We start from the raw sequence: 22,428 nt of genomic DNA, 5'->3' as shown, positions 1-22,428 counted from the left end.
CAGAGTTTAACATCTCAGGTCATTGTAAATGATTGAATCACTCTGAGGTTCAGTGGTGATTCTCACTTCACATTGGTCTAGAAGCTACTGTCGGGGTGCCAACAGGAGAATGGCCCAGTCCTTGGGCACATATGATGTACCGCTTTTAGCATCCATAGTTTATGCATTAACTTAAAAGCTAGGAGCAGCACACAGTGCTGTTGAACCTGTGCGCAGGATTGCTGCGATGCTGTGTGAAAGAACCCCAAGTGCTTGCAAGAGATCTCACCTTGTTACTGGTGCACTGGCACAATATCAGAAGACCTGGACAGTGCTGTCTGTGGTGAATCTCAACCTCACCTTCAAGTGACATTAGTGGTAGCTGGGTAATCCAGCGCCTTCTGTGGGACCCGCCTGCAGGTTTACCACTAGTGGCAACATGTGCGCTGGATGCAGGCAGGACAAGCAAATGCTAGCACCACCCGGGAATCTCTGTGGTCTCTTCATAGTACACTGTGTGCTGGATCCAGGCAGGACGAGCAAATGCTATCACTACACAGGTAATCTCTGTGGTCTCTTCATAGAACGCTGTGCGCTGGATCCAGGCAGGACAAGCGAATGCTAGCACCACCCGGGAATCTCTGTGGTCTCTTCATAGAACGCTGTGCGCTGGATCCAGGCAGTACAAGCAAATGCTAGCACCACCCGGGATTCTCTGTGGTCTCTTCATGGTACGCTTTGCGTTTATCCAGGCAGGACGAGCAAATGCTAGCACCACCCGGGAATCTCTGTGGTCTCTTCATAGAACGCTGTGCGCTGGATCCAGGCTGTACAAGCAAATGCTAGCACCACCCGGGATTCTCTGTGGTCTCTTCATGGTACGCTGTGCATTTATGCAGGCAGGACGAGCAAATGCTAGCACCACACGGGAATTTCTGTGGTCTCTTCATAGTACTCTGTGCACTGGATCCAGACAGGACAAGAGAATGCTAGCACCACCCGGGGATTCTCTGTGGTCTCTTCATAGTACGCTGTGTGCTGGATCCAGGCAGGGCAAGCAAATGCTAGCACCACCCGGGGATTCTCTGTGGTCTCTTCATAGTACGCTGAGCGCTGGATCCAGGCAGGACAAGCAAATGCTAGCACTGTACAGGGAATCTCTGTGGTCCCTTCATAGTACGCTGTGCGCTGGATCCAGGCAGAACAAGCAAATGATAGCACCACCCGGGGATTCTCTGTGGTCTCTTCCTGGTACGCTGTGCACTGGATCCAGGCAGGACAAGCGAATGCTAGCACCAGCTGGGAATCTCTGAGGTCTCTTCATAGTACGCTGTGCGCTGGGTCCAGGCAGGACAAGCGAATGCTAGCACCACACGGAGAATCTCTGTGGTCCCTTCATAGTACGCTGTGCGCGGGATCCAGGCAGGACAAGAGAATGCTAGCACCACCCGGGGAATCTCTGTGGTCTCTTCATAATACACTGTGCGCTGGATCCAGGCAGGGCAAGCAAATGCTAGCTCCACAAGGGGAATCTCTGTGGTTTTTTCATAGTACGCTGTGCACTGAATCCAGGCAGGACAACTCGGCAGGATGCAACACAGTGCAATGGCAGCTCGACAGGACCCAACGCAGTGGGCCTGCAGCTCAGCTCGACCCAACGCAGTGGGACGGCAGCTCGGCAGGATGCAACTCACTACAACAGCAGCTCAGCCGTCGCAACGCAGTACACCAACAGCTCATCAGGATGCAACTCAATGCAACAGCAGCTCGGCAGGATGCAACACAGTGCAATGGCAGCTCGGCAGGATGCGACACAGTATGATGGCAGCTCGGCAGGATGCCATTTAGTGCAACAGCAGCAGCAGTCCTCAGACCTTGGTCCACGGATCTCACTCCCCCCACCAGCTCCCCAGCAGCTCAGCGGTGATCTGCGCCGCCTCGTGCCCAGCCAGCCCTCCTGTGCAGGGTTCGAGCCTGCTTACCCTCTGTTCTGGTTCTCTGCTTCTGTTCTGGTTATTGTATTCTTTATTCTAACTACCTGTCTGCCACTGTACTTTTCTTTTCCTTGTTTCCCTTCTGCTCCCCCTCGTATTTCCCGCCATTATCGCCGCTATCCCTGACCCTTCCCCTCCCACCTCCCAGCTGATCATCCTTCCCCCCTCCCCCCTCCCCCCTCCCCTTCAAATGGCGACCACTGTGCGGTCGTGCAGCGGACGCGCCGCTGGCACGCCGAAGTCGCGCCTAAGGCAAGCCCGTCTGTGCCTGTCTGCGCCCGTCCGCGCCTGGACCTTGCCCAGCGCCAGACCCCCTGGCCCCCGCAAACGCCATGATGCCCGTCTCCGCTACGATGACAGCACCCTCCATGCGCTCAACACCGGACGATCACACACCTGCTTCCTGGCTGCCCCGAAGCGCACCCAAGGACCCTTCTCCTGCCGGAACTGCAGCTTCACCAGCATCCGTCCCCCCAACCCGCCCACCGGGAAGAATGCAACCACCTCAGATGAATTCTTCTCAACACCCGCTCCGCCCGCAAACATGGCGTTGAGCTCTGGGACCTACTCGACTCCAACACCCCAGATGTCGCCTTCCTGACAGAGACCTGGCTGAACCCCTCCTCGGCACCCGACATCGCCATAGCCATCCTGGACGGCTACAAGATCACCCGCAGGGACCGCACCAACGGAACAGGAGGAGGAGTCACAGGAACACTCTCAGAGTCTCGACCAACACCGATGACACCCTCAGCACTGCCAAACACCTGCACTTCCAGATCCACAACGATCCCAACACCACCCTCAGAGGTACCCTCATCTACAGACCCCCCGGACCCCGGCCACAGTTCGGTGACTCCATCGCCGACTTCGTCAGCACACATGCCCTCGCCTCCACAGACTACATCTTCCTCGGGGACCTGAACTTCCACCTCGAGAACAACAACAACAGCAACTCCACCACCCTGATCGACAAACTCACCAACCTCGGGCTCAGGCAGCTCGTCACAACACCCACCCACTCTGCAGGGCACACGCTTGACCCCATCTTCTATGCAAGCTCCCACGTCTCCTTCAGCCACACCACCAAACTCCACTGGACAGACCATCGTTGCATTCACTTCACCTTCCGGAAACCCACCACTCACCACCGCACCCAACAGATCACCTGCCGTTGCTGGAGCAAGGTCACCGAGGACCAACTAACCACCACCCTCGCCAGGAGCCCACCCACCTACCCCACCGACCCCGCCCGCAACCTCAGACAGTGGATCGACGACTGCGCCAACACCCTCGCCTAGATCAAGAAACCCTCCAACAGACACACCAGCAAGAAAGCCAGCTGGTTCAACGAGGACCTCCAGGCCTCCAAGAAAACATGCAGAAAACTAGAGAGGAAATGGCACCGTGAACCGACACCGGACAACTACACAGCCCACAAGAACGCCACCCGCAGACACCATCACCTCATCAGATCCACCAAAAGGGCCCCCTTCATAGACCGCCTAGACAACACTGCACACAACAGCAAAGAGCTCTTCAACATCGTGAAGGAACTCTCCAACCCCAGCTCCAACACCAACGACATCCCACCCTCGCAAGACCTGTGCGACTCCCTTGCCACCTTCTTCCATCGCAAGATTGCAGACATCCACAACAGCCTCAACGTCACGACCACCCCGACAACCACTGAGACCTCCATCCCCACGGCCACCATCCGCACCGATCACCTGCTCTCCTGGACCAAAATAAGCGACGACGACACCATCAAAATCATGAACACCATCCACTCCGGATCCTCGTCAGACCCATGCCCACACCACATCTTCAACAAAGCCAGCGCCACCATCACACCCCATCTCCGTAAAGCCATCAACATCTCCTTGGAAACAGCGACCTTCCCGGAGAGCTGGAAGCACGCCGAGATCAACGCCTTGCTCAAAAAACCCAGAGCTGACCCCAAGGACCTCAAGAACTTCCGGCCCATCTCCCTGCTCCTGTTCCCGGCGAAGGTCATCGAGAAGACCGTCAACCGACAACTAACTCGCTACCTCGAGGAGAACAGCATACTGGACCCGTCCCAGTCCAGGTTCCGCAGCAACCACAGCACCGAAATTGCACTCATCACCACCACCGATGACATCAGGGCCCTGCTGGACAACGGCGAAACCGCGGCCCTCATCCTCCCGGACCTGTCAGCCGCCTTCGACTCTGTCTGCCACCGCACCCTACGCACATGCCTACACGACGCTGGGATCCGAGACAAGGCCCTGGACTGGACCACCTCCTTCCTCTCTGGCAGAACCCAGAGCGTCCGCCTCCCCCTTTCCGCTCCAAAGCCACCGAGATCATCTGCTGCATACCCCAGGGCTCATCCCTCAGCCCGACACTGTTCAACATCTACATGGCACCGCTTGCCCACGTCGCCCGACTACATGACCTCAACATCATCTCCTACACCGACGACACCCAGCTGATCCTATCCCTGACCAAAGACCCCCTCACCTCCAAAACCAACCTCCACGAAGGAATAAAAGCCGTCGCCGAGTGGATGAAGAACAGCTATCTGAAGCTGAACTCGGACATGACAGAGGTCCTCATCCTCAGCTCCACCCCCTCAGCCTGGGACGACTCCTGGTGGCCGACCGCACTGGGAGCAGCCTCAACACCCACTGACCATGCACACAACCGGGGGTTCATCCTTGACTCTACTCTCTCCATGGCAAAGCAGGTCAACGTCGTCTCGTCCTTCTGCTTCAACACCCTCCGCATGCTCCGCAAGATCTATAGGTGGATCCCCACCGAGACAAGAACGGTCACCCAGGCACTCGTCAGCAACAGGTTGGACTACGGTAACACCCTCTACGCAGGAACCTCGGCCCAAACTCCTGAAACGACTACAATGTATTCAGAATGCCTCTGCACGCCTGATCCTCGACAGCCCCCGGCACAGCCACATCACACTCCACCTGAGAGACCTGCACTGGCTTCCCGTCAACAAGTGGATCACCTTCAAGCTCCTCACCCACGGACTCAAGGCTCTCCACAACTCTGGACCAGCATACCTCAACAGACGACTCACCTTCCACACCCCCAACCACGAGCTCCACTCCACCGACCGTGCCCTCGCCACCGTACCCTGCATCCATAGAGCGACCTTCGGCGGCAGATCATTCTCCCACCTCGCCGTCAAGACCTGGAACACCCTCCCCATCCTCCTACGGCAGACCCAGGACCTGCTAGCCTTCAGAAGACTACTCAAGACCTGGCTATTCCAGCAGTAGCTTCTTCCTCCCCCAGCGCCTTAAGACCCTCACGGGTGAGTAGTGCGCTTTGCAATTGTTATGATTGATTGATTGATTGATTGATTGCAGGATGCAACTCAGTGCAACAGCAGCTTGGCGGAATGCAATTCAGTGCAACAGCAGCTCAGCAGGATGCAACTCAGTGCAACAGCAGCTCGGTAGGACACAATGCAGTGCAACAGCAGCTTGGCAGGATGCAAAGCAGTGTGATGGCAGTTCAGTAGTTTGGTGGTTTGGCTGCTCTTTTAAGGGGCTCTGTGAGGAGGCCACCTTTCTGCCTGACCAGTGCCTAACACTACACCCAGGCTTGGTTGCATCTCATCTTACCTGGTGGTTGAGTGGGGGGGGGGGAGGGGGTGTCAGCTCCCAGTGCACGGCTCTCTAGCATGGTCTCTGACTTTTGGGATCTCAAGAATATCCAATGGTCACAGAGGGCGCTAAGGGGCTGAGAAACTGAGCGTGCTATTGAGCAAGACCTGTATACATGGTCGGCTGGTCGGCAGCCCGCCACAAGGAGTCTGGTCATCTTACCCTTAGGTGGACTTTAGCAGATGAGTGGTGGGTGTGTGGTCGTGCTGCAGAAGGGGCCAGGTGTGCATTTGTTCTCAGGGAGGACACTGCCACAGTCTGCCTGGTGTCGGCCTACCCCATGTCTCAGCCTGAGTTCATGGTGGATGGTCAGGTGACTTCCTGGGCTCAAAGCTCCGGGGGGGGGGGGGAGATTGTGCTCTGGCCTGCACAGTGGTGGCAGCAGACACCTGTGGAAGGCAGCCCTGGTGTGGCATGCAGCCCTGCGGCCCTGCTAGGACTCCTAAGAGAAGGCTGATGCTATAGCAGCCCACACCATTGGCGCTGGTGTTACTGGAGTTCACCTCACTGGAAGTGGAGGTTGTGGCAGTGACAATGATTCTCAGCTTGAAGATAGGCGCGTGACCAACATTCTAACCCCTCCTGGTGAGTTGGACGATTCAAGGGGTGGCCAAGGATTGCGAGGGGAGGGTTGCACAAACAAGCGGACTTGGAGTGTTGGTGGCTGGCGGGGAGGAACATACAATGCCCAAAGCAAAAGAGAGCGCACTTCAGCAGCAAATCAAAGAAGCTGCAAACACTGTGTCTAATTGTGCACCCAATAATTCACAACTTCTCTTAAAGACAACTAGTCAGCTATCAATTTACTAAACCAAGAATGAGCTCAGGACGCTTGAACTGAGAGCTTAATCCTCTACTCAGCAACAAAAGGAAACACAATTGCTACAAGCAGATCAGCTGGGGGAGGAAGTATAGTCAAACCATCAGTCACTGACCGAGGCTCAAGGAAGATGAATGAGTTCTACCTGAGCCCGGCAGAAGAATCCTCCCACCAGGACCACTTGGTGCAACCAGAGGCAACGTGCCTTCTCCAACTGGAGCCTCAAAGACAGACCCGTCGCTCACAAATCCGACAACAGCAGAAAAAGCAAAGGAATTTTCCAACACAACGCTGCAAGCTGAACATAAAGGCAACACGATCTCTACCCCGATCGAATGAACCCAACTGGCCCTACATTTCTACAGACGTCAAATCAAGTCCAGAGAATTAGTCACAATTCTGTCCTAATACGGATCAAGCATCGTATTTTAATCATTGTGACAAACTTCACACTCGCCCTGGCCTACCTTAATCCTCATTCAACAAATCAGGTAAAGCACTGAGGGGCATATTTACAAGGGAATAGGAGGGCGTGGCATTAAGCACAAAATGCCAATGCCATGCTCCGCCATTCGCAAAACACGGGCATGAGCCGTATTTACAAAGATACGGCACATCCCTATGTTCTCTCAGTGCTGGCGCTAAACTAAGCTGCCTAGCGCCAACAGAGGCACCCTTGCAGCATAGTCAAGGGTGTCTGCATAGAGAAAATAATTGTTTATGTGCAGAAGGTGTCCCTTCCTGCACATAAACAATCACAAATGGCGATTTGAAACTTCAATGTGTGCTGCTTTGTGCAGAACTTATCTTTTCAACCTTTGACTAAAAGTAAAAAACAATTTGAGAAAGGTACGTAACACAAAATCACAACAAACTCCTGTAACTCAAGCGAAGTCAAAATCATTAACAAGAAGCCCCTGGGATCAACCACGGCTGTTTAAAACTAGAAATGTTACTAAAGAATATAAGCATGCAGCGCTGACCGCAAGCAAACATGCTCACAACAAGCTTTGGAACCAGTGGCTTGATGCCTGCAGGTGAGGCACTCAGATCTGTTCCGAAGCCTCTCCGACCGAGAGGCACGGTAGCACTTCTCGCTAGGGAAGCAAAATATTACGAAAACAACTGCATTCTCTTTGTTCACTCTATATTGTGAGAAGTTGGCCTGGTATATGCTGTCCACTAGTTCTAGTGGGCACCTTGTACCAGTCCAAACAATCCCTTATGGTGATAGGTTAAAGACAACCTTTATTGAAAGCTATCCTAGTGGTAGCTATGGAGAGCAGCCTTCAGGCTAAGTCTTGAAGGAATGTAAACCAGCTTGTTTTACCAGTCTATAATCTCTTGAATGATCAAATGAAAGGACAACCACACCAGGTATATATTTAAAATATATGTATTTAATATAAAACACACCCCTCTAGTCCCTTTATGAGGCTGGAGTTCGAAGTACTTAAGTTACAAGTCAGTATTCAACAGTAAAAGCACAAATACACGTTTGGGCCCTAGGGGCGTACCAAACCATATACCAATAAAGTGGTATAAGAACCACGACTGAACTAGACACAAGGCCTAGAGCCTGTAGAAGTGCTTGGATCACAAGGAACCACCCATGGTAGTGGCACAGGGGACCAACGGGGGACACGTGCAGTGTGAGAACACAGCCGCGAATCGCCCTTAAGGTCTATGGGGAAAGTCGCGGTTGGAAATTAAGAGTTTAAGGACACTTAGAGGATGACTACGAATGAACCCTTTTGGACTTAGAGGTGTCTAGGGCCAACACCCACGGGAGCACCGGAGTACTCGAGTTACCTCACCCAGGGAAGCCGGGTGCATAGGTGTCTTTTGGTGTCGGGCGGGTCGCTGTTTTCAATGGAAGCTGGCAAAGAACTGCTGCCATGAAGAGGAGAAGTGTCCGGAGAGATCCACGCCTGGATCGAGGATGGAAGGAAACTGAAAGCAGAGGGGACGGAGTCTGGGTCACTTGCCAGTGACCAGGGGCACGATAGTCCAATGCCCACAGATGTCGGGTGCTACAGGTGAGTTGACGGGTGTCTTGATTCTTCAGCCACGAGGTCCAGGAGGCGTCGACTGCAACCAGGAGCTGGATTCGAGCTGTCCCACAAAATCTGTTGAGTGCTGCGGTGTCGGCGACCGGATTGGACCCAACAAGCCTTGGCAACTGCAGACACGAGGAAATAGAAAAAGGATGTCGGTGCAGACCATCAAGGTATGGGGGACTCACCCAGCGAGGGTAGGTCGGTGCACGTCTGGAGCAACCGGGAAAGCCCAATCAGAAGAGGAGTCGCCTTCGTGGGGACCCACTAGCCAACGGGCTAGCAAACACGAAGGAGCCTCGAGTGGTCGCACTTGAAACTGGCCCACAGGTCACTCGTGGAGTGGAGGCCAGATATCTTCGGTGCAGGAGATGCTCAAGGCCGGGGCTACTCGGAGCCCAAAGCACAACTTTGAGGAAGACCAGGAAAATGATGGATCAGCAAAAGATCATGGTGTCCAGGGGTCACGGTTCCACATCACCCACGATAGCCACGGGCCTCAGCTTTGCGGTGGACTCAGGGTAGCCTTGGGGAAGTCTGGAAATCCACCTCTTGGGATGCAGAGACTTCGGCATCTGGCGGGAGCTTCAGAATTGCAGACCGGACAGTTGCTTCTTTGGTGCCTGCCAAGCAGGGGAGTCACTCCTTGACCCCAAGGGAGATTTCTTCAGTCCTCTAGTTGAAATAGAACGTCAAAGATCCAGGATATATGTTGCAGAGTTTCGTCCAGGGTAATCTAAAGTCGCTAGGACTGGGTTCCCATATTTATACTAAGTTTGGGGGTTGGACATACTCTAGGGACCCACCTATGGGAGGGTTTGGAAAGAGGGGTGGTTACACCCATTTCCTTTGTCCAGTTTCGCGCCAGAGCTGGGGCAGGTAGACCCTGCAACCGGTTTGAACTGGACTATGCACAGGAACACCAAGTGTGCCCCAAGTGCAGGACTTCAAAGCACTAGAGAGTGATCCCGCCCAGCCCCAATACACATCTGCCTGTCTGGGGAGGTGGTTACACCTCCCTTTGACAGGAAACCTATTGTCCAGGCATCCCCTGCCGGAGTTTCGGTCAGCAGCAGGAGGCCAGACCCGTGTCTGTGGCGGTGGCATCCATTTTGTGATGCCAGGGCTTTAGAAAGTCTTTACCTGGTAGACCAGTGTGAACATGTCTCTCCCTCTAGAAGGGTGGAATGCTACCCCGCTGCCAGAACTGGCGGGGGGTAGTATTTCAAAGCATTTGACACCAAACACTTCATGTTTCCGTGCAGCCAGCCCAAAGTTAGCATTTACCGCAAGGTTATAATGCACTTAAGAGTATATGGTCAGGCTGCACCACAAACAGCATCAGAGGAGGTACTCCGAACGCTGCAGAGGGGCTCTGCTCATGCAGGGGCACCCTCTCACATAAAAACCAAGCACTCTGCCTTCAGGATTGTTAAGGCTTGCCATAGGAGTGAGTTATAGGTTTTATATGTGTGTGCAATGGTAGTGATATACGTAGCCTATACCCCTGTAAGGGGTGCATGCACCACCCTACCCAGGCTGAAGTAGCAGACCTGTGGTGCCATTTTGGAGTGCTTCCCAGGGGTGGCATAATACATGCTTCAGCCCCTGGTAGGCCTCTGACCATATACTAGGGGCTTATAAGGAGGCACTCCAGATTCCAATTAGATATGTACCTAATGTACATGGAAACCATTTTAGAGAGGAAGCAGCTAGGCTGGGGCCCTGATTAGTAGGGCCACAGCCAGACAAAGGTCGAAAAACAGTGAAACACCAGCAAAAAGTGGGGGTACCCATGTGAAGCAGATCCTACTCTCCTACACAACCCCCCCCCCCAAAAAAAAAACGCAGGGACATTAAACTAACCTTGACCAGTTGAGTCTTCATGTTCTAAGTTGAAATACCTAGGGAGTCCATCTGCATTGGCATGGCTACTCCCAGGTCTATGTTCCACTGTAAAGTCCATCCCCTGTAGGGAAATGGACCACCTAAGCAGATTGGGGTTTTCACCCTTCATTTGTTTTAGCCATAAGAGGGGCTTATGGTCTGTCTGAACAAGGAAGTGAGTACCAAACAAGTATGGCCTCAACTTCTTCAGAGCCCAAACCACAGGAAAGGCCTCCCTCTCAATGGCTGACCAACGTTTCTCTCTAGGGGTCAGCCTTCTGCTTATGAAAGCTACTGGCTGGTCTTGACCTTCATCATTCAGTTGTGATAACACAGCCCCAACCCCCAATTCAGATGCATCATTTTGAACAATGATAGCTTTCACATAATGTTGACTTTAACCAATCACCATAAGAGGTTGTTTGGACTGATACAAGGTGCCCACTAGAACTAGTGGACAGCATATATAAGGCCAACTTCTCACAAGAAGCAGCTAGGCTGGGACCCTGATTAGCAGGGCCACAGCCAGACTAAGGTCGAATAACAGTGAAACACCAGCAAAAAGTGGGGGTACCCATGTGAAGCAGATCCTACTCTCCTAAATATATATACTATTAATTCTGACAGTTATCAGATATCTTTAATCATTCACAACACTAATAAAACTGAAGCGCCCATCCACAACCAATGAACACATTATCAAGCGACAGAAGCACCAGAGGAATGGAAACCAGGCAAAGAGATCAAAACCATCACAGAAGATGGGAGAAGGACTGCAGCACTCTTTAAAATAAACCCCTTTTTGGGGTCAGCCCTGATTGCCAAACTTTCAGCGAATGCCTCTATAGTCAATGCCGGATTCTTGGCGCGGCAGAAGCTCGCAGTCTATTTATGGAAAGGGAGGTCCTACTAACTCCTCAAACTGTAGGCTGCTCGCCTCACTACATAGTGAGGCCACATATTTTCAATTCTATCCTGCAAGATGTAGATTGGATTCATCATTGGAGGATAATCCCTCCCACCCAAACTGGCTTTCGAGGTGGGATTGGAGCGGGAGCATCACCACTCCATCGGTATTGGGGTCGAAAACTATAAAAACAGCATTGTATGACCGCTCCATCGATTTTAAATTGGCTTGAGACAGTCTCTAGACTAGTGCTATGGTCCACATGATCACAAAGGTCCATCTCTCCCCAGAGTCTGAGGCCTGGTCAACTGTTCTACACAAACACATGGGTTAGGATAAAAACTGGGGACCAGCGTGCTGGCCCCCAAACAACTCACATTTCAAAGGGGCTGAAGCGGGACTGGGAACCGGCCCCGCCCTGTCTGATCCTTTCACAGCAGATCTGAGAGAGGCCCCAGAAGAAGTGAACTCCCATCCACCAGAAGAACCTCAGCTGCATTTACTCGCTCTACCATCCGCAGAAGATACCCAATGGCGACCAGTCTACAGCGGGTACTGGGCGAGCCGGGGACTTACACGAACACCCACACCCTGCAAATATATTTGGACAAATCCAATATCCTGATAATCGATCGAAAAAGAATAAAACAAGCAGGGTCCATTAGGAAGCGAAAAGTTGAAACAGTAAACTCGGGCAAACATCTGGGCATTACGTTTGACCGCCAAGGCTCCCTCAAACAACAAAAAGCATCTTTGGAACTAAAGCAAATTCACTAACATTTGCATTCAGGTGGTCACATCTCAAACTGCAGGGCCCCTCTCTTGAACCAGAGACAGCCTTGTACAATGTGGGTACCAGAGTCAGTCGTGCAGGATGGGGGGGACAAGAAACACAGTTGTGCAGGATGTGAATCCCAGAGAAAGTCATGCAGGATGGGGGGGGGGGGGCAGAAACACAGTTGAACGGGATGTAGGTACCAGAGACAGCTGTGCAGGATGTAGCTACCAGAGACAGCCATGCAGGATGGGGGGGACCAGAAACACAGTTGTGCAGGATGTGAGTCCCAGAGACTGCTGTGAAGGATGTAGCAACCAGAGACAGCCATGCAGGATGGGGGGGACCAGAAACACAGCTGTGCAGGATGTAGGTACCAGAGACAGCTGTGCAGGATGTGGGGACCACAGCCACAGCCATGCACGATGTAGAGACCAGAGCCATGCAGGATGTGGGTACCAGAGACAGCCATGCAGGATGTGGGTTCCAGAGACAGTCATGCAGGATGTGGGTTCCAGAGACAGTCATGCAGGATGTGGGTACCCGAGATAGCCATGCAGAATGTGGGTTCCAGAGGCAGCCATGCAGGATGTGGGTTCCAGAGACAGCATGTAGGATGTGGGTACCAGAGACAGCCGTGCAGGATGTTTGTACCAGAGACAACCGTGCAAGATGTGGGGACCAGAGACAGCCATGCAGGATGTGGGTACCAGAGAGAGCCATGCAGGATGTGGGTTCCAGAGACAGTCATGCAGGATGTGGGTACCAGAGACAGCCATGCAGGATGTGGGTTCCAGAGACAGTCATGCAGGATGTGGGTTCCAGAGACAGCCATGCAGGATGTGGGTACCAGAGATAGCCATGCAGAATGTGGGTTCCAGAGGCAGCAATGCAGGATGTGGGTTCCAGAGTTAGCATGTAGGATGTGGGTACCAGAGACAGCCGTGTAGGGTGTGTGTACCAGAGACAACCGTCCAAGATGTGGGGACCAGAGACAGCCATGCAGGATGTGGGTACAAGAGACAACCATGCCGGATGTGGGTACCAGAGACAGTCATGCAGGATGTGGGTACCAGAGACAGCTGTGCAGGATGTGGGTACCAGAGACAGCTGTGCAGGAAGTAGGTACCAGAGACAGCCATGCAGAATGCGGGTACCAGAGACAGCCATGCAGGATTTGGGCACCAGAGACAGCCGTGCAGGGTGTGTGTTCCAGAGACAACCGTGCAAGATGTGGGGACCAGAGACAGCCATGCAGTATGTGGGTAGTGGGTACCAGAGACAGCCATGCCGGATGTGGGTACCAGAGACAGCCATGCCGGATGTGGGTACCAGAGACAGCCATGCCGGATGTGGGTACCAGAGACAGCCATGCCGGATGTGGGGACCAGAGACAGCCATGCAGGATGTGGGTAGTGGGTACCAGAGACAGCCATGCCGGATATGGGGACCAGAGACAGCCATGCAGTATGTGGGTAGTGGGTACCAGAGACAGCCATGCAGAATGTGGGTACCAGAGACAGTCATGCAGGATGTGGGTACCAGAGACAGCCGTGCAGGGTGTGTGTACCAGAGACAGCCGTGCCGGATATGGGTACCAGAGACAGTCATGCAGGATGTGGGTACCAGAGACAAGGTTCACCCATTCTACTCCAAAGATGGCGAGTAAGGATGCAGAGACGGGGGCAATCTTACCCTTTAGAATGGCTTCCTCCTTCGGGGCCGTGTTCCCACACATCATTTTTTTCCAGATCAGAATATCCTGAGTTTGCTGCATTTTTCCAACTGGTCCGTCCGTCTGTGAGTATAAAAATATCTTGCGTTAATATTTCTAAGGCATCACACAAGGTTGCTGCACTTCACAAACATTAGCAGCTGGTCAGTTAATGGCTTGGGTGCGCCTTCACGCCTCATCTTGTTAGTTAGTCGCAGCATCACGCAGGAGCCTCGCCTCTAGGCGCTGTAAGTAACTGACATTTTCATTCAAGTGGTTTTAACCGGTTCCTATCCCTTTCTCTGAGGCTGAACTCAGCAGTCCGCATTGAAACCAAGCACTTCCCATAATCTGTGAGGAGGCGGAGGCGCCTCGAAGGCTCCACCAAAACTCTGAACCAGTCAAGACAAAGCGGCACAACTGGTTCACACCTGGTTACTCACTAACTAGAAGAACCAGGAGACGAGAGACTACTACTGACTCCCCTTGCAGGCCGCATCATCTTCAAAACCAGCGGCATCATTTATAAAGCCAGCACGACCAGCATCCCCGCCTACCCGGCAGACAAGCTCAGCGTCTCTGGGAGGTTCATTCCGTCCTGTGCGTAAACCTCTGTTTACGCACAGGACGGAATTATTAGTTTGGTTTTATTTAACGCATTTGATAATTATCGAATGAGTTAAATAGCTTAACATTCATTCTATTTTGGCAGGTCAAACGTGCTGAAATATGTACCGTATCTACCGTATCATGCAGATTCTGGTGTGTTAAACACCAAAATCTGCATGTTATTACCCAATAACTTGTAAACGGTGTTATTTAGCGCACACCGAACCATAGACTATTGTTATTTACCAGCTGCGATAAACACTACATAGAGTTTAATCAGGCCGTAAGAAGTTTATAAAAGAAAAAAGGAGCCAGCAGGCCTTTTTCCATCTCTGCACCCAGGATCTGGAACAACATCTCCCTATCCATCAGGACCAATGCAGCATTTCCGCACCCAGGATCTGGACCAACATCTCCCTGTCCATCAGGACCATTGCAGCATCGCCGCACCCAGGATCTGGAACAACTTCTCCCTATCCATCAGGACCAATGCAGCATCGCCGCACCCAGGATCTGGAACAACATCTCCCTATCCATAAGGACCAATGCAGCATCGCCGCACCCAGGATCTGGAACAACATCTCCCTGTCCATCAGGACCAATGCAGCATCGCCGCACCCAGGATCTGGAACAACATCTCCCTGTCCATCAGGACAAATGCAGCATCGCCGCACCCAGGATCTGGAACAACATCTCCCTGTCCATCAGGACAAATGCAGCATCGCCGCACCCAGGATCTGGAACAACATCTCCCTGTCCATCAGGACAAATGCAGCATCGCCGCACCCAGGATCTGGAACAACATCTTCCTATCCATCAGGACCAATGCAGCATCGCCGCACCCAGGATCTGGAACAACATCTCCCTGTCCATCAGGACCAATGCAGCACCACTGCACCCAGGATCTGGAACAACATCTCCCTGTCCATCAGGACCAATGCAGCACCACTGCACCCAGGATCTGGAACAACATCTCCCTATCCATCAGGACCAATGCAGCATCGCCGCACCCAGGATCTGGAACAACATCTCCCTGTCCATCAGGACAAATGCAGCATCGCCGCACCCAGGATCTGGAACAACATCTTCCTATCCATCAGGACCAATGCAGCATCGCCGCACCCAGGATCTGGAACAACATCTCCCTATCCATCAGGACCAATGCAGCATCTCCACACCCAGGATCTGGAACAACATCTTCCTATCCATCAGGACCAATGCAGCATCGCCGCACCCAGGATCTGGAACAACATCTCCCTGTCCATCAGGACCAATGCAGCATCTCCGCACCCAGGATCTGGAACAACATCTCCCTGTCCATCAGGACCAATGCAGCATCGCCGCACCCAGGATCTGGAACAACATCTCCCTATCCATCAGGACCAATGCAGCATCACCGCACCCAGGATCTGGAACAACATCCCCCTATCCATCAGGACCAATGCAGCACCTCCACACCCAGGATCTAGAACAACATCTCCCTATCCATCAGGACCAATGCAGTATCGCCGCACCCAGGATCTGGAACAACATCTCCCTATCCATCAGGACCAATGCAGCATCGCCGCACCCAGGATCTGGAACAACATCTCCCTGTCCATCAGGACCAATGCAGCATCGCCGCACCCAGGATCTGGAACAACATCTCCCTATCCATCAGGACCAATGCAGCATCGCCGCACCCAGGATCTGGAACAACATCTCCCTATCCATCAGGACCAATGCAGCATCGCCTCACCCAGGATCTGGAACAACATCTCCCTATCCATCAGGACCAATGCAGCATCTCCGCACCCAGGATCTGGAACAACATCTCCCTATCCATCAGGACCAATGCGACATAGCCGCACCCAGGATCTAGAACAACATCTCCCTATCCATCAGGACCAATGCAGCATCGCCGCACCCAGGATCTGGAACAACATCTCCCTGTCAATCAGGACCAATGCAGCATCGCCGCACCCAGGATCTGGAACAACATCTCCCTGTCCATCAGGACCAATGCAGAATCGCCGCACCCAGGATCTGGAACAACATCTCCCTGTCCATCAGGACCAATGCAGTATCTCTGCACCCAGGATCTGGAACAACATCTCCCTATCCATAAGGACCAATGCAGCATCGCCGCACCCAGGATCTGGAACAACATCTCCCTATCCATCAGGACCAATGCAGCATCGCCGCACCCAGGATCTGGAACAACATCTCCCAGTCCATCAGGACCAATGCAGCAACTCCGCACCCAGGATCTGGAACAACATCTCGCTATCCATCAGGACCAATGCAGCATCACCGCACCCAGGATCTGGAACAACATCCCCCTATCCATCAGGACCAATGCAGCACCTCCACACCCAGGATCTGGAACAACATCTCCCTATCCATCACGACCAATGCAGCATCGCCGCACCCAGGATCTGGACCAACATCTCCCTATCCAGCAGGACCAATGCAGTATCGCCGCACCCAGGATCTGGAACAACATCTCCCTATCCATCAGGACCAATGCAGCATCGCCGCACCCAGGATCTGGAACAACATCTCCCTGTCCATCAGGACCAATGCAGCATCGCCGCACCCAGGATCTGGAACAACATCTCCCTATCCATCAGGACCAATGCAGCATCGCCTCACCCAGGATCTGGAACAACATCTCCCTGTCCATCAGGACCAATGCAGCACCTCTGCACCCAGGATCTGGAACAACATCTCCCTATCCATCAGGACCAATGCAGCATCGCTGCACCCAGGATCTGGAACAACATCTCCCTGTCCATCAGGACCAATGCAGCATCGCCGCACCTAGGATCTGGAACAACATCTCCCTATCCATAAGGACCAATGCAGCATCGCCGCACCCAGGATCTGGAACAACATCTCCCTGTCCATCAGGACCAATGCAGCATCGCCACACCCAGGATCTGGAACAACATCTCCCTATCCATAAGGACCAATGCAGCATCGCCGCACCCAGGATCTGGAACAACATCTCCCTGTCCATCAGGACCAATGCAACATCGCCGCACCCAGGATCTGGAACAACATCTCCCTGTCCATCAGGACAAATGCAGCATCGCCGCACCCAGGATCTGGAACAACATCTCCCTGTCCATCAGGACAAATGCAGCATCGCCGCACCCAGGATCTGGAACAACATCTCCCTGTCCATCAGGACAAATGCAGCATCGCCGCACCCAGGATCTGGAACAACATCTTCCTATCCATCAGGACCAATGCAGCATCGCCGCACCCAGGATCTGGAACAACATCTCCCTGTCCATCAGGACCAATGCAGCACCACTGCACCCAGGATCTGGAACAACATCTCCCTGTCCATCAGGACCAATGCAGCACCACTGCACCCAGGATCTGGAACAACATCTCCCTATCCATCAGGACCAATGCAGCATCGCCGCACCCAGGATCTGGAACAACATCTCCCTGTCCATCAGGACAAATGCAGCATCGCCGCACCCAGGATCTGGAACAACATCTTCCTATCCATCAGGACCAATGCAGCATCGCCGCACCCAGGATCTGGAACAACATCTCCCTATCCATCAGGACCAATGCAGCATCTCCACACCCAGGATCTGGAACAACATCTTCCTATCCATCAGGACCAATGCAGCATCGCCGCACCCAGGATCTGGAACAACATCTCCCTGTCCATCAGGACCAATGCAGCATCTCCGCACCCAGGATCTGGAACAACATCTCCCTGTCCATCAGGACCAATGCAGCATCGCCGCACCCAGGATCTGGAACAACATCTCCCTATCCATCAGGACCAATGCAGCATCACCGCACCCAGGATCTGGAACAACATCCCCCTATCCATCAGGACCAATGCAGCACCTCCACACCCAGGATCTAGAACAACATCTCCCTATCCATCAGGACCAATGCAGTATCGCCGCACCCAGGATCTGGAACAACATCTCCCTATCCATCAGGACCAATGCAGCATCGCCGCACCCAGGATCTGGAACAACATCTCCCTGTCCATCAGGACCAATGCAGCATCGCCGCACCCAGGATCTGGAACAACATCTCCCTATCCATCAGGACCAATGCAGCATCGCCGCACCCAGGATCTGGAACAACATCTCCCTATCCATCAGGACCAATGCAGCATCGCCTCACCCAGGATCTGGAACAACATCTCCCTATCCATCAGGACCAATGCAGCATCTCCGCACCCAGGATCTGGAACAACATCTCCCTATCCATCAGGACCAATGCGGCATAGCCGCACCCAGGATCTGGAACAACATCTCCCTATCCATCAGGACCAATGCAGCATCGCCGCACCCAGGATCTGGAACAACATCTCCCTGTCAATCAGGACCAATGCAGCATCGCCGCACCCAGGATCTGGAACAACATCTCCCTGTCCATCAGGACCAATGCAGAATCGCCGCACCCAGGATCTGGAACAACATCTCCCTGTCCATCAGGACCAATGCAGTATCTCTGCACCCAGGATCTGGAACAACATCTCCCTATCCATAAGGACCAATGCAGCATCGCCGCACCCAGGATCTGGAACAACATCTCCCTATCCATCAGGACCAATGCAGCATCGCCGCACCCAGGATCTGGAACAACATCTCCCAGTCCATCAGGACCAATGCAGCACCTCCGCACCCAGGATCTGGAACAACATCTCGCTATCCATCAGGACCAATGCAGCATCACCGCACCCAGGATCTGGAACAACATCCCCCTATCCATCAGGACCAATGCAGCACCTCCACACCCAGAATCTGGAAAAACATCTCCCTATCCATCACGACCAATGCAGCATCGCCGCACCCAGGATCTGGACCAACATCTCCCTATCCATCAGGACCAATGCAGTATCGCCGCACCCAGGATCTGGAACAACATCTCCCTATCCATCAGGACCAATGCAGCATCGCCGCACCCAGGATCTGGAACAACATCTCCCTGTCCATCAGGACCAATGCAGCATCGCCGCACCCAGGATCTGGAACAACATCTCCCTATCCATCAGGACCAATGCAGCATCGCCTCACCCAGGATCTGGAACAACATCTCCCTGTCCATCAGGACCAATGCAGCACCTCTGCACCCAGGATCTGGAACAACATCTCCCTATCCATCAGGACCAATGCAGCATCGCTGCACCCAGGATCTGGAACAACATCTCCCTGTCCATCAGGACCAATGCAGCATCGCCGCACCTAGGATCTGGAACAACATCTCCCTATCCATAAGGACCAATGCAGCATCGCCGCACCCAGGATCTGGAACAACATCTCCCTGTCCATCAGGACCAATGCAGCATCGCCACACCCAGGATCTGGAACAACATCTCCCTATCCATAAGGACCAATGCAGCATCGCCGCACCCAGGATCTGGAACAACATCTCCCTGTCCATCAGGACCAATGCAACATCGCCGCACCCAGGATCTGGAACAACATCTCCCTATCCATCAGGACCAATGCAGCATCGCCGCACCCAGGATCTGGAACAACATCTCCCTATCCATAAGGACCAATGCAGCATCGCCGCACCCAGGATCTGGAACAACATCTCCCTGTCCATCAGGACCAATGCAGCATCGCCGCACCCAGGATCTGGAACAACATCTCCCTGTCCATCAGGACCAATGCAGCATCGCCGCACCCAGGATCTGGAACAACATCTCCCTGTCCATCAGGACCAATGCAGCATCGCCGCACCCAGGATCTGGAACAACATCTCCCTGTCCATCAGGACCAATGCAGCATCTCTGCACCCAGGATCTGGAACAACATCTCCCTATCCATAATGACCAATGCAGCATCGCCGCACCCAGGATCTGGAACAACATCTCCCTATCCATCAGGACCAATGCAGCATTGCCGCACCCAGGATCTGGAACAACATCTCCCAGTCCATCAGGACCAATGCAGCACCTCCGCACCCAGGATCTGGAACAACATCTCGCTATCCATCAGGACCAATGCAGCATCGCCGCACCCAGGATCTGGAACAACATCTCCCTATCCATAAGGACCAATGCAGCATCGCCGCACCCAGGATCTGGAACAACATCTCCCTGTCCATCAGGACCAATGCAGCATCGCCGCACCCAGGATCTGGAACAACATCTCCCTGTCCATCAGGACCATTGCAGCATCGCCGCACCCAGGATCTGGAACAACATCTCCCTGTCCATCAGGACCAATGCAGCATCTCTGCACCCAGGATCTGGAACAACATCTCCCTATCCATAATGACCAATGCAGCATCGCCGCACCCAGGATCTGGAACAACATCTCCCTATCCATCAGGACCAATGCAGCATTGCCGCACCCAGGATCTGGAACAACATCTCCCAGTCCATCAGGACCAATGCAGCACCTCCGCACCCAGGATCTGGAACAACATCTCGCTATCCATCAGGACCAATGCAGCACCTCCGCACCCAGGATCTGGAACAACATCTCCATATCCATCAGGACCAATGCAGCATCTCCACACCCAGGATCTGGTACAACATCTCCCTATCCATCAGGACCAATGCAGCATTTCCGCACCCAGGATCTGGAACAACATCTCCCTGTCCATCAGGACCAATGCAGCATCGCCGCACCCAGGATCTGGAACAACATCTCCCTGTCCATCAGGACCAATGCAGCATCGCGGCGCCCAGGATCTGGAACAACATCTCCCTATCCATAATGACCAATGCAGCATCGCCGCACCCAGGATCTGGAACAACATCTCCCTATCCATCAGGACCAATGCAGCATTGCCGCACCCAGGATCTGGAACAACATCTCCCAGTCCATCAGGACCAATGCAGCACCTCCGCACCCAGGATCTGGAACAACATCTCGCTATCCATCAGGACCAATGCAGCATCGCCGCACCCAGGATCTGGAACAACATCTCCCTATCCATAAGGACCAATGCAGCATCGCCGCACCCAGGATCTGGAACAACATCTCCCTGTCCATCAGGACCAATGCAGCATCGCCGCACGCAGGATCTGGAACAACATCTCCCTGTCCATCAGGACCATTGCAGCATCGCCGCACCCAGGATCTGGAACAACATCTCCCTGTCCATCAGGACCAATGCAGCATCTCTGCACCCAGGATCTGGAACAACATCTCCCTATCCATAATGACCAATGCAGCATCGCCGCACCCAGGATCTGGAACAACATCTCCCTATCCATCAGGACCAATGCAGCATTGCCGCACCCAGGATCTGGAACAACATCTCCCAGTCCATCAGGACCAATGCAGCACCTCCGCACCCAGGATCTGGAACAACATCTCGCTATCCATCAGGACCAATGCAGCACCTCCGCACCCAGGATCTGGAACAACATCTCCATATCCATCAGGACCAATGCAGCATCTCCACACCCAGGATCTGGTACAACATCTCCCTATCCATCAGGACCAATGCAGCATTTCCGCACCCAGGATCTGGAACAACATCTCCCTGTCCATCAGGACCAATGCAGCATCGCCGCACCCAGGATCTGGAACAACATCTCCCTGTCCATCAGGACCAATGCAGCATCGCGGCGCCCAGGATCTGGAACAACATCTCCCTATCCATCAGGACCAATGCAGCATCGCCGCACCCAGGATCTGGAACAACATCTCCCTGTCCATCAGGACCAATGCAGCATCTGTGCACCCAGGATCTGGAACAACATCCCCCTATCCATCAGGACCAATGCAGCATCTGTGCACCCAGGATCTGGAACAACATCCCCCTATCCATCAGGACCAATGCAGCATCGCCGCACCCAGGATCTGGAACAACATCTCCCTATCCATCAGGACCAATGCAGCATCGCCGCACCCAGGATCTGGAACAACATCTCCCTGTCCATCAGGAGCAATGCAGCATCGCCGCACCCTGGATCTGGAACAACATCTCCCTGTCCATCAGGACAAATGCAGCATCGCCGCACCCAGGATCTGGAACAACATCTCCCTTTCCATCAGGACCAATGCAGCATCGCCGCACCC

The 22,428-nt window shown here is 53.4% G+C and overlaps 1 protein-coding gene across 1 annotated transcript in view; it reads right to left on the bottom strand.

Moving 5' to 3' along the window:
• LOC146813699 (uncharacterized) overlaps positions 1 to 22,428 on the bottom strand; it is a 616,738-nt gene that overhangs the window by 255,990 nt on the left and 338,320 nt on the right. Inside the window, exon 6 of the mRNA XM_085610187.1 lies at positions 13,789 to 13,891. Within this exon, the coding sequence (XP_085466313.1) occupies positions 13,789 to 13,891 (103 nt within the window). The remainder of the gene's footprint in view (positions 1 to 13,788; positions 13,892 to 22,428) is intronic.

The sequence above is a fragment of the Triturus cristatus genome, chromosome 6 (assembly GCF_964204655.1).
Source record: "Triturus cristatus chromosome 6, aTriCri1.1, whole genome shotgun sequence".
NCBI lineage: Eukaryota > Metazoa > Chordata > Amphibia > Caudata > Salamandridae > Triturus > Triturus cristatus.
This window is presented reverse-complemented; position numbering and strand designations above follow the sequence as displayed.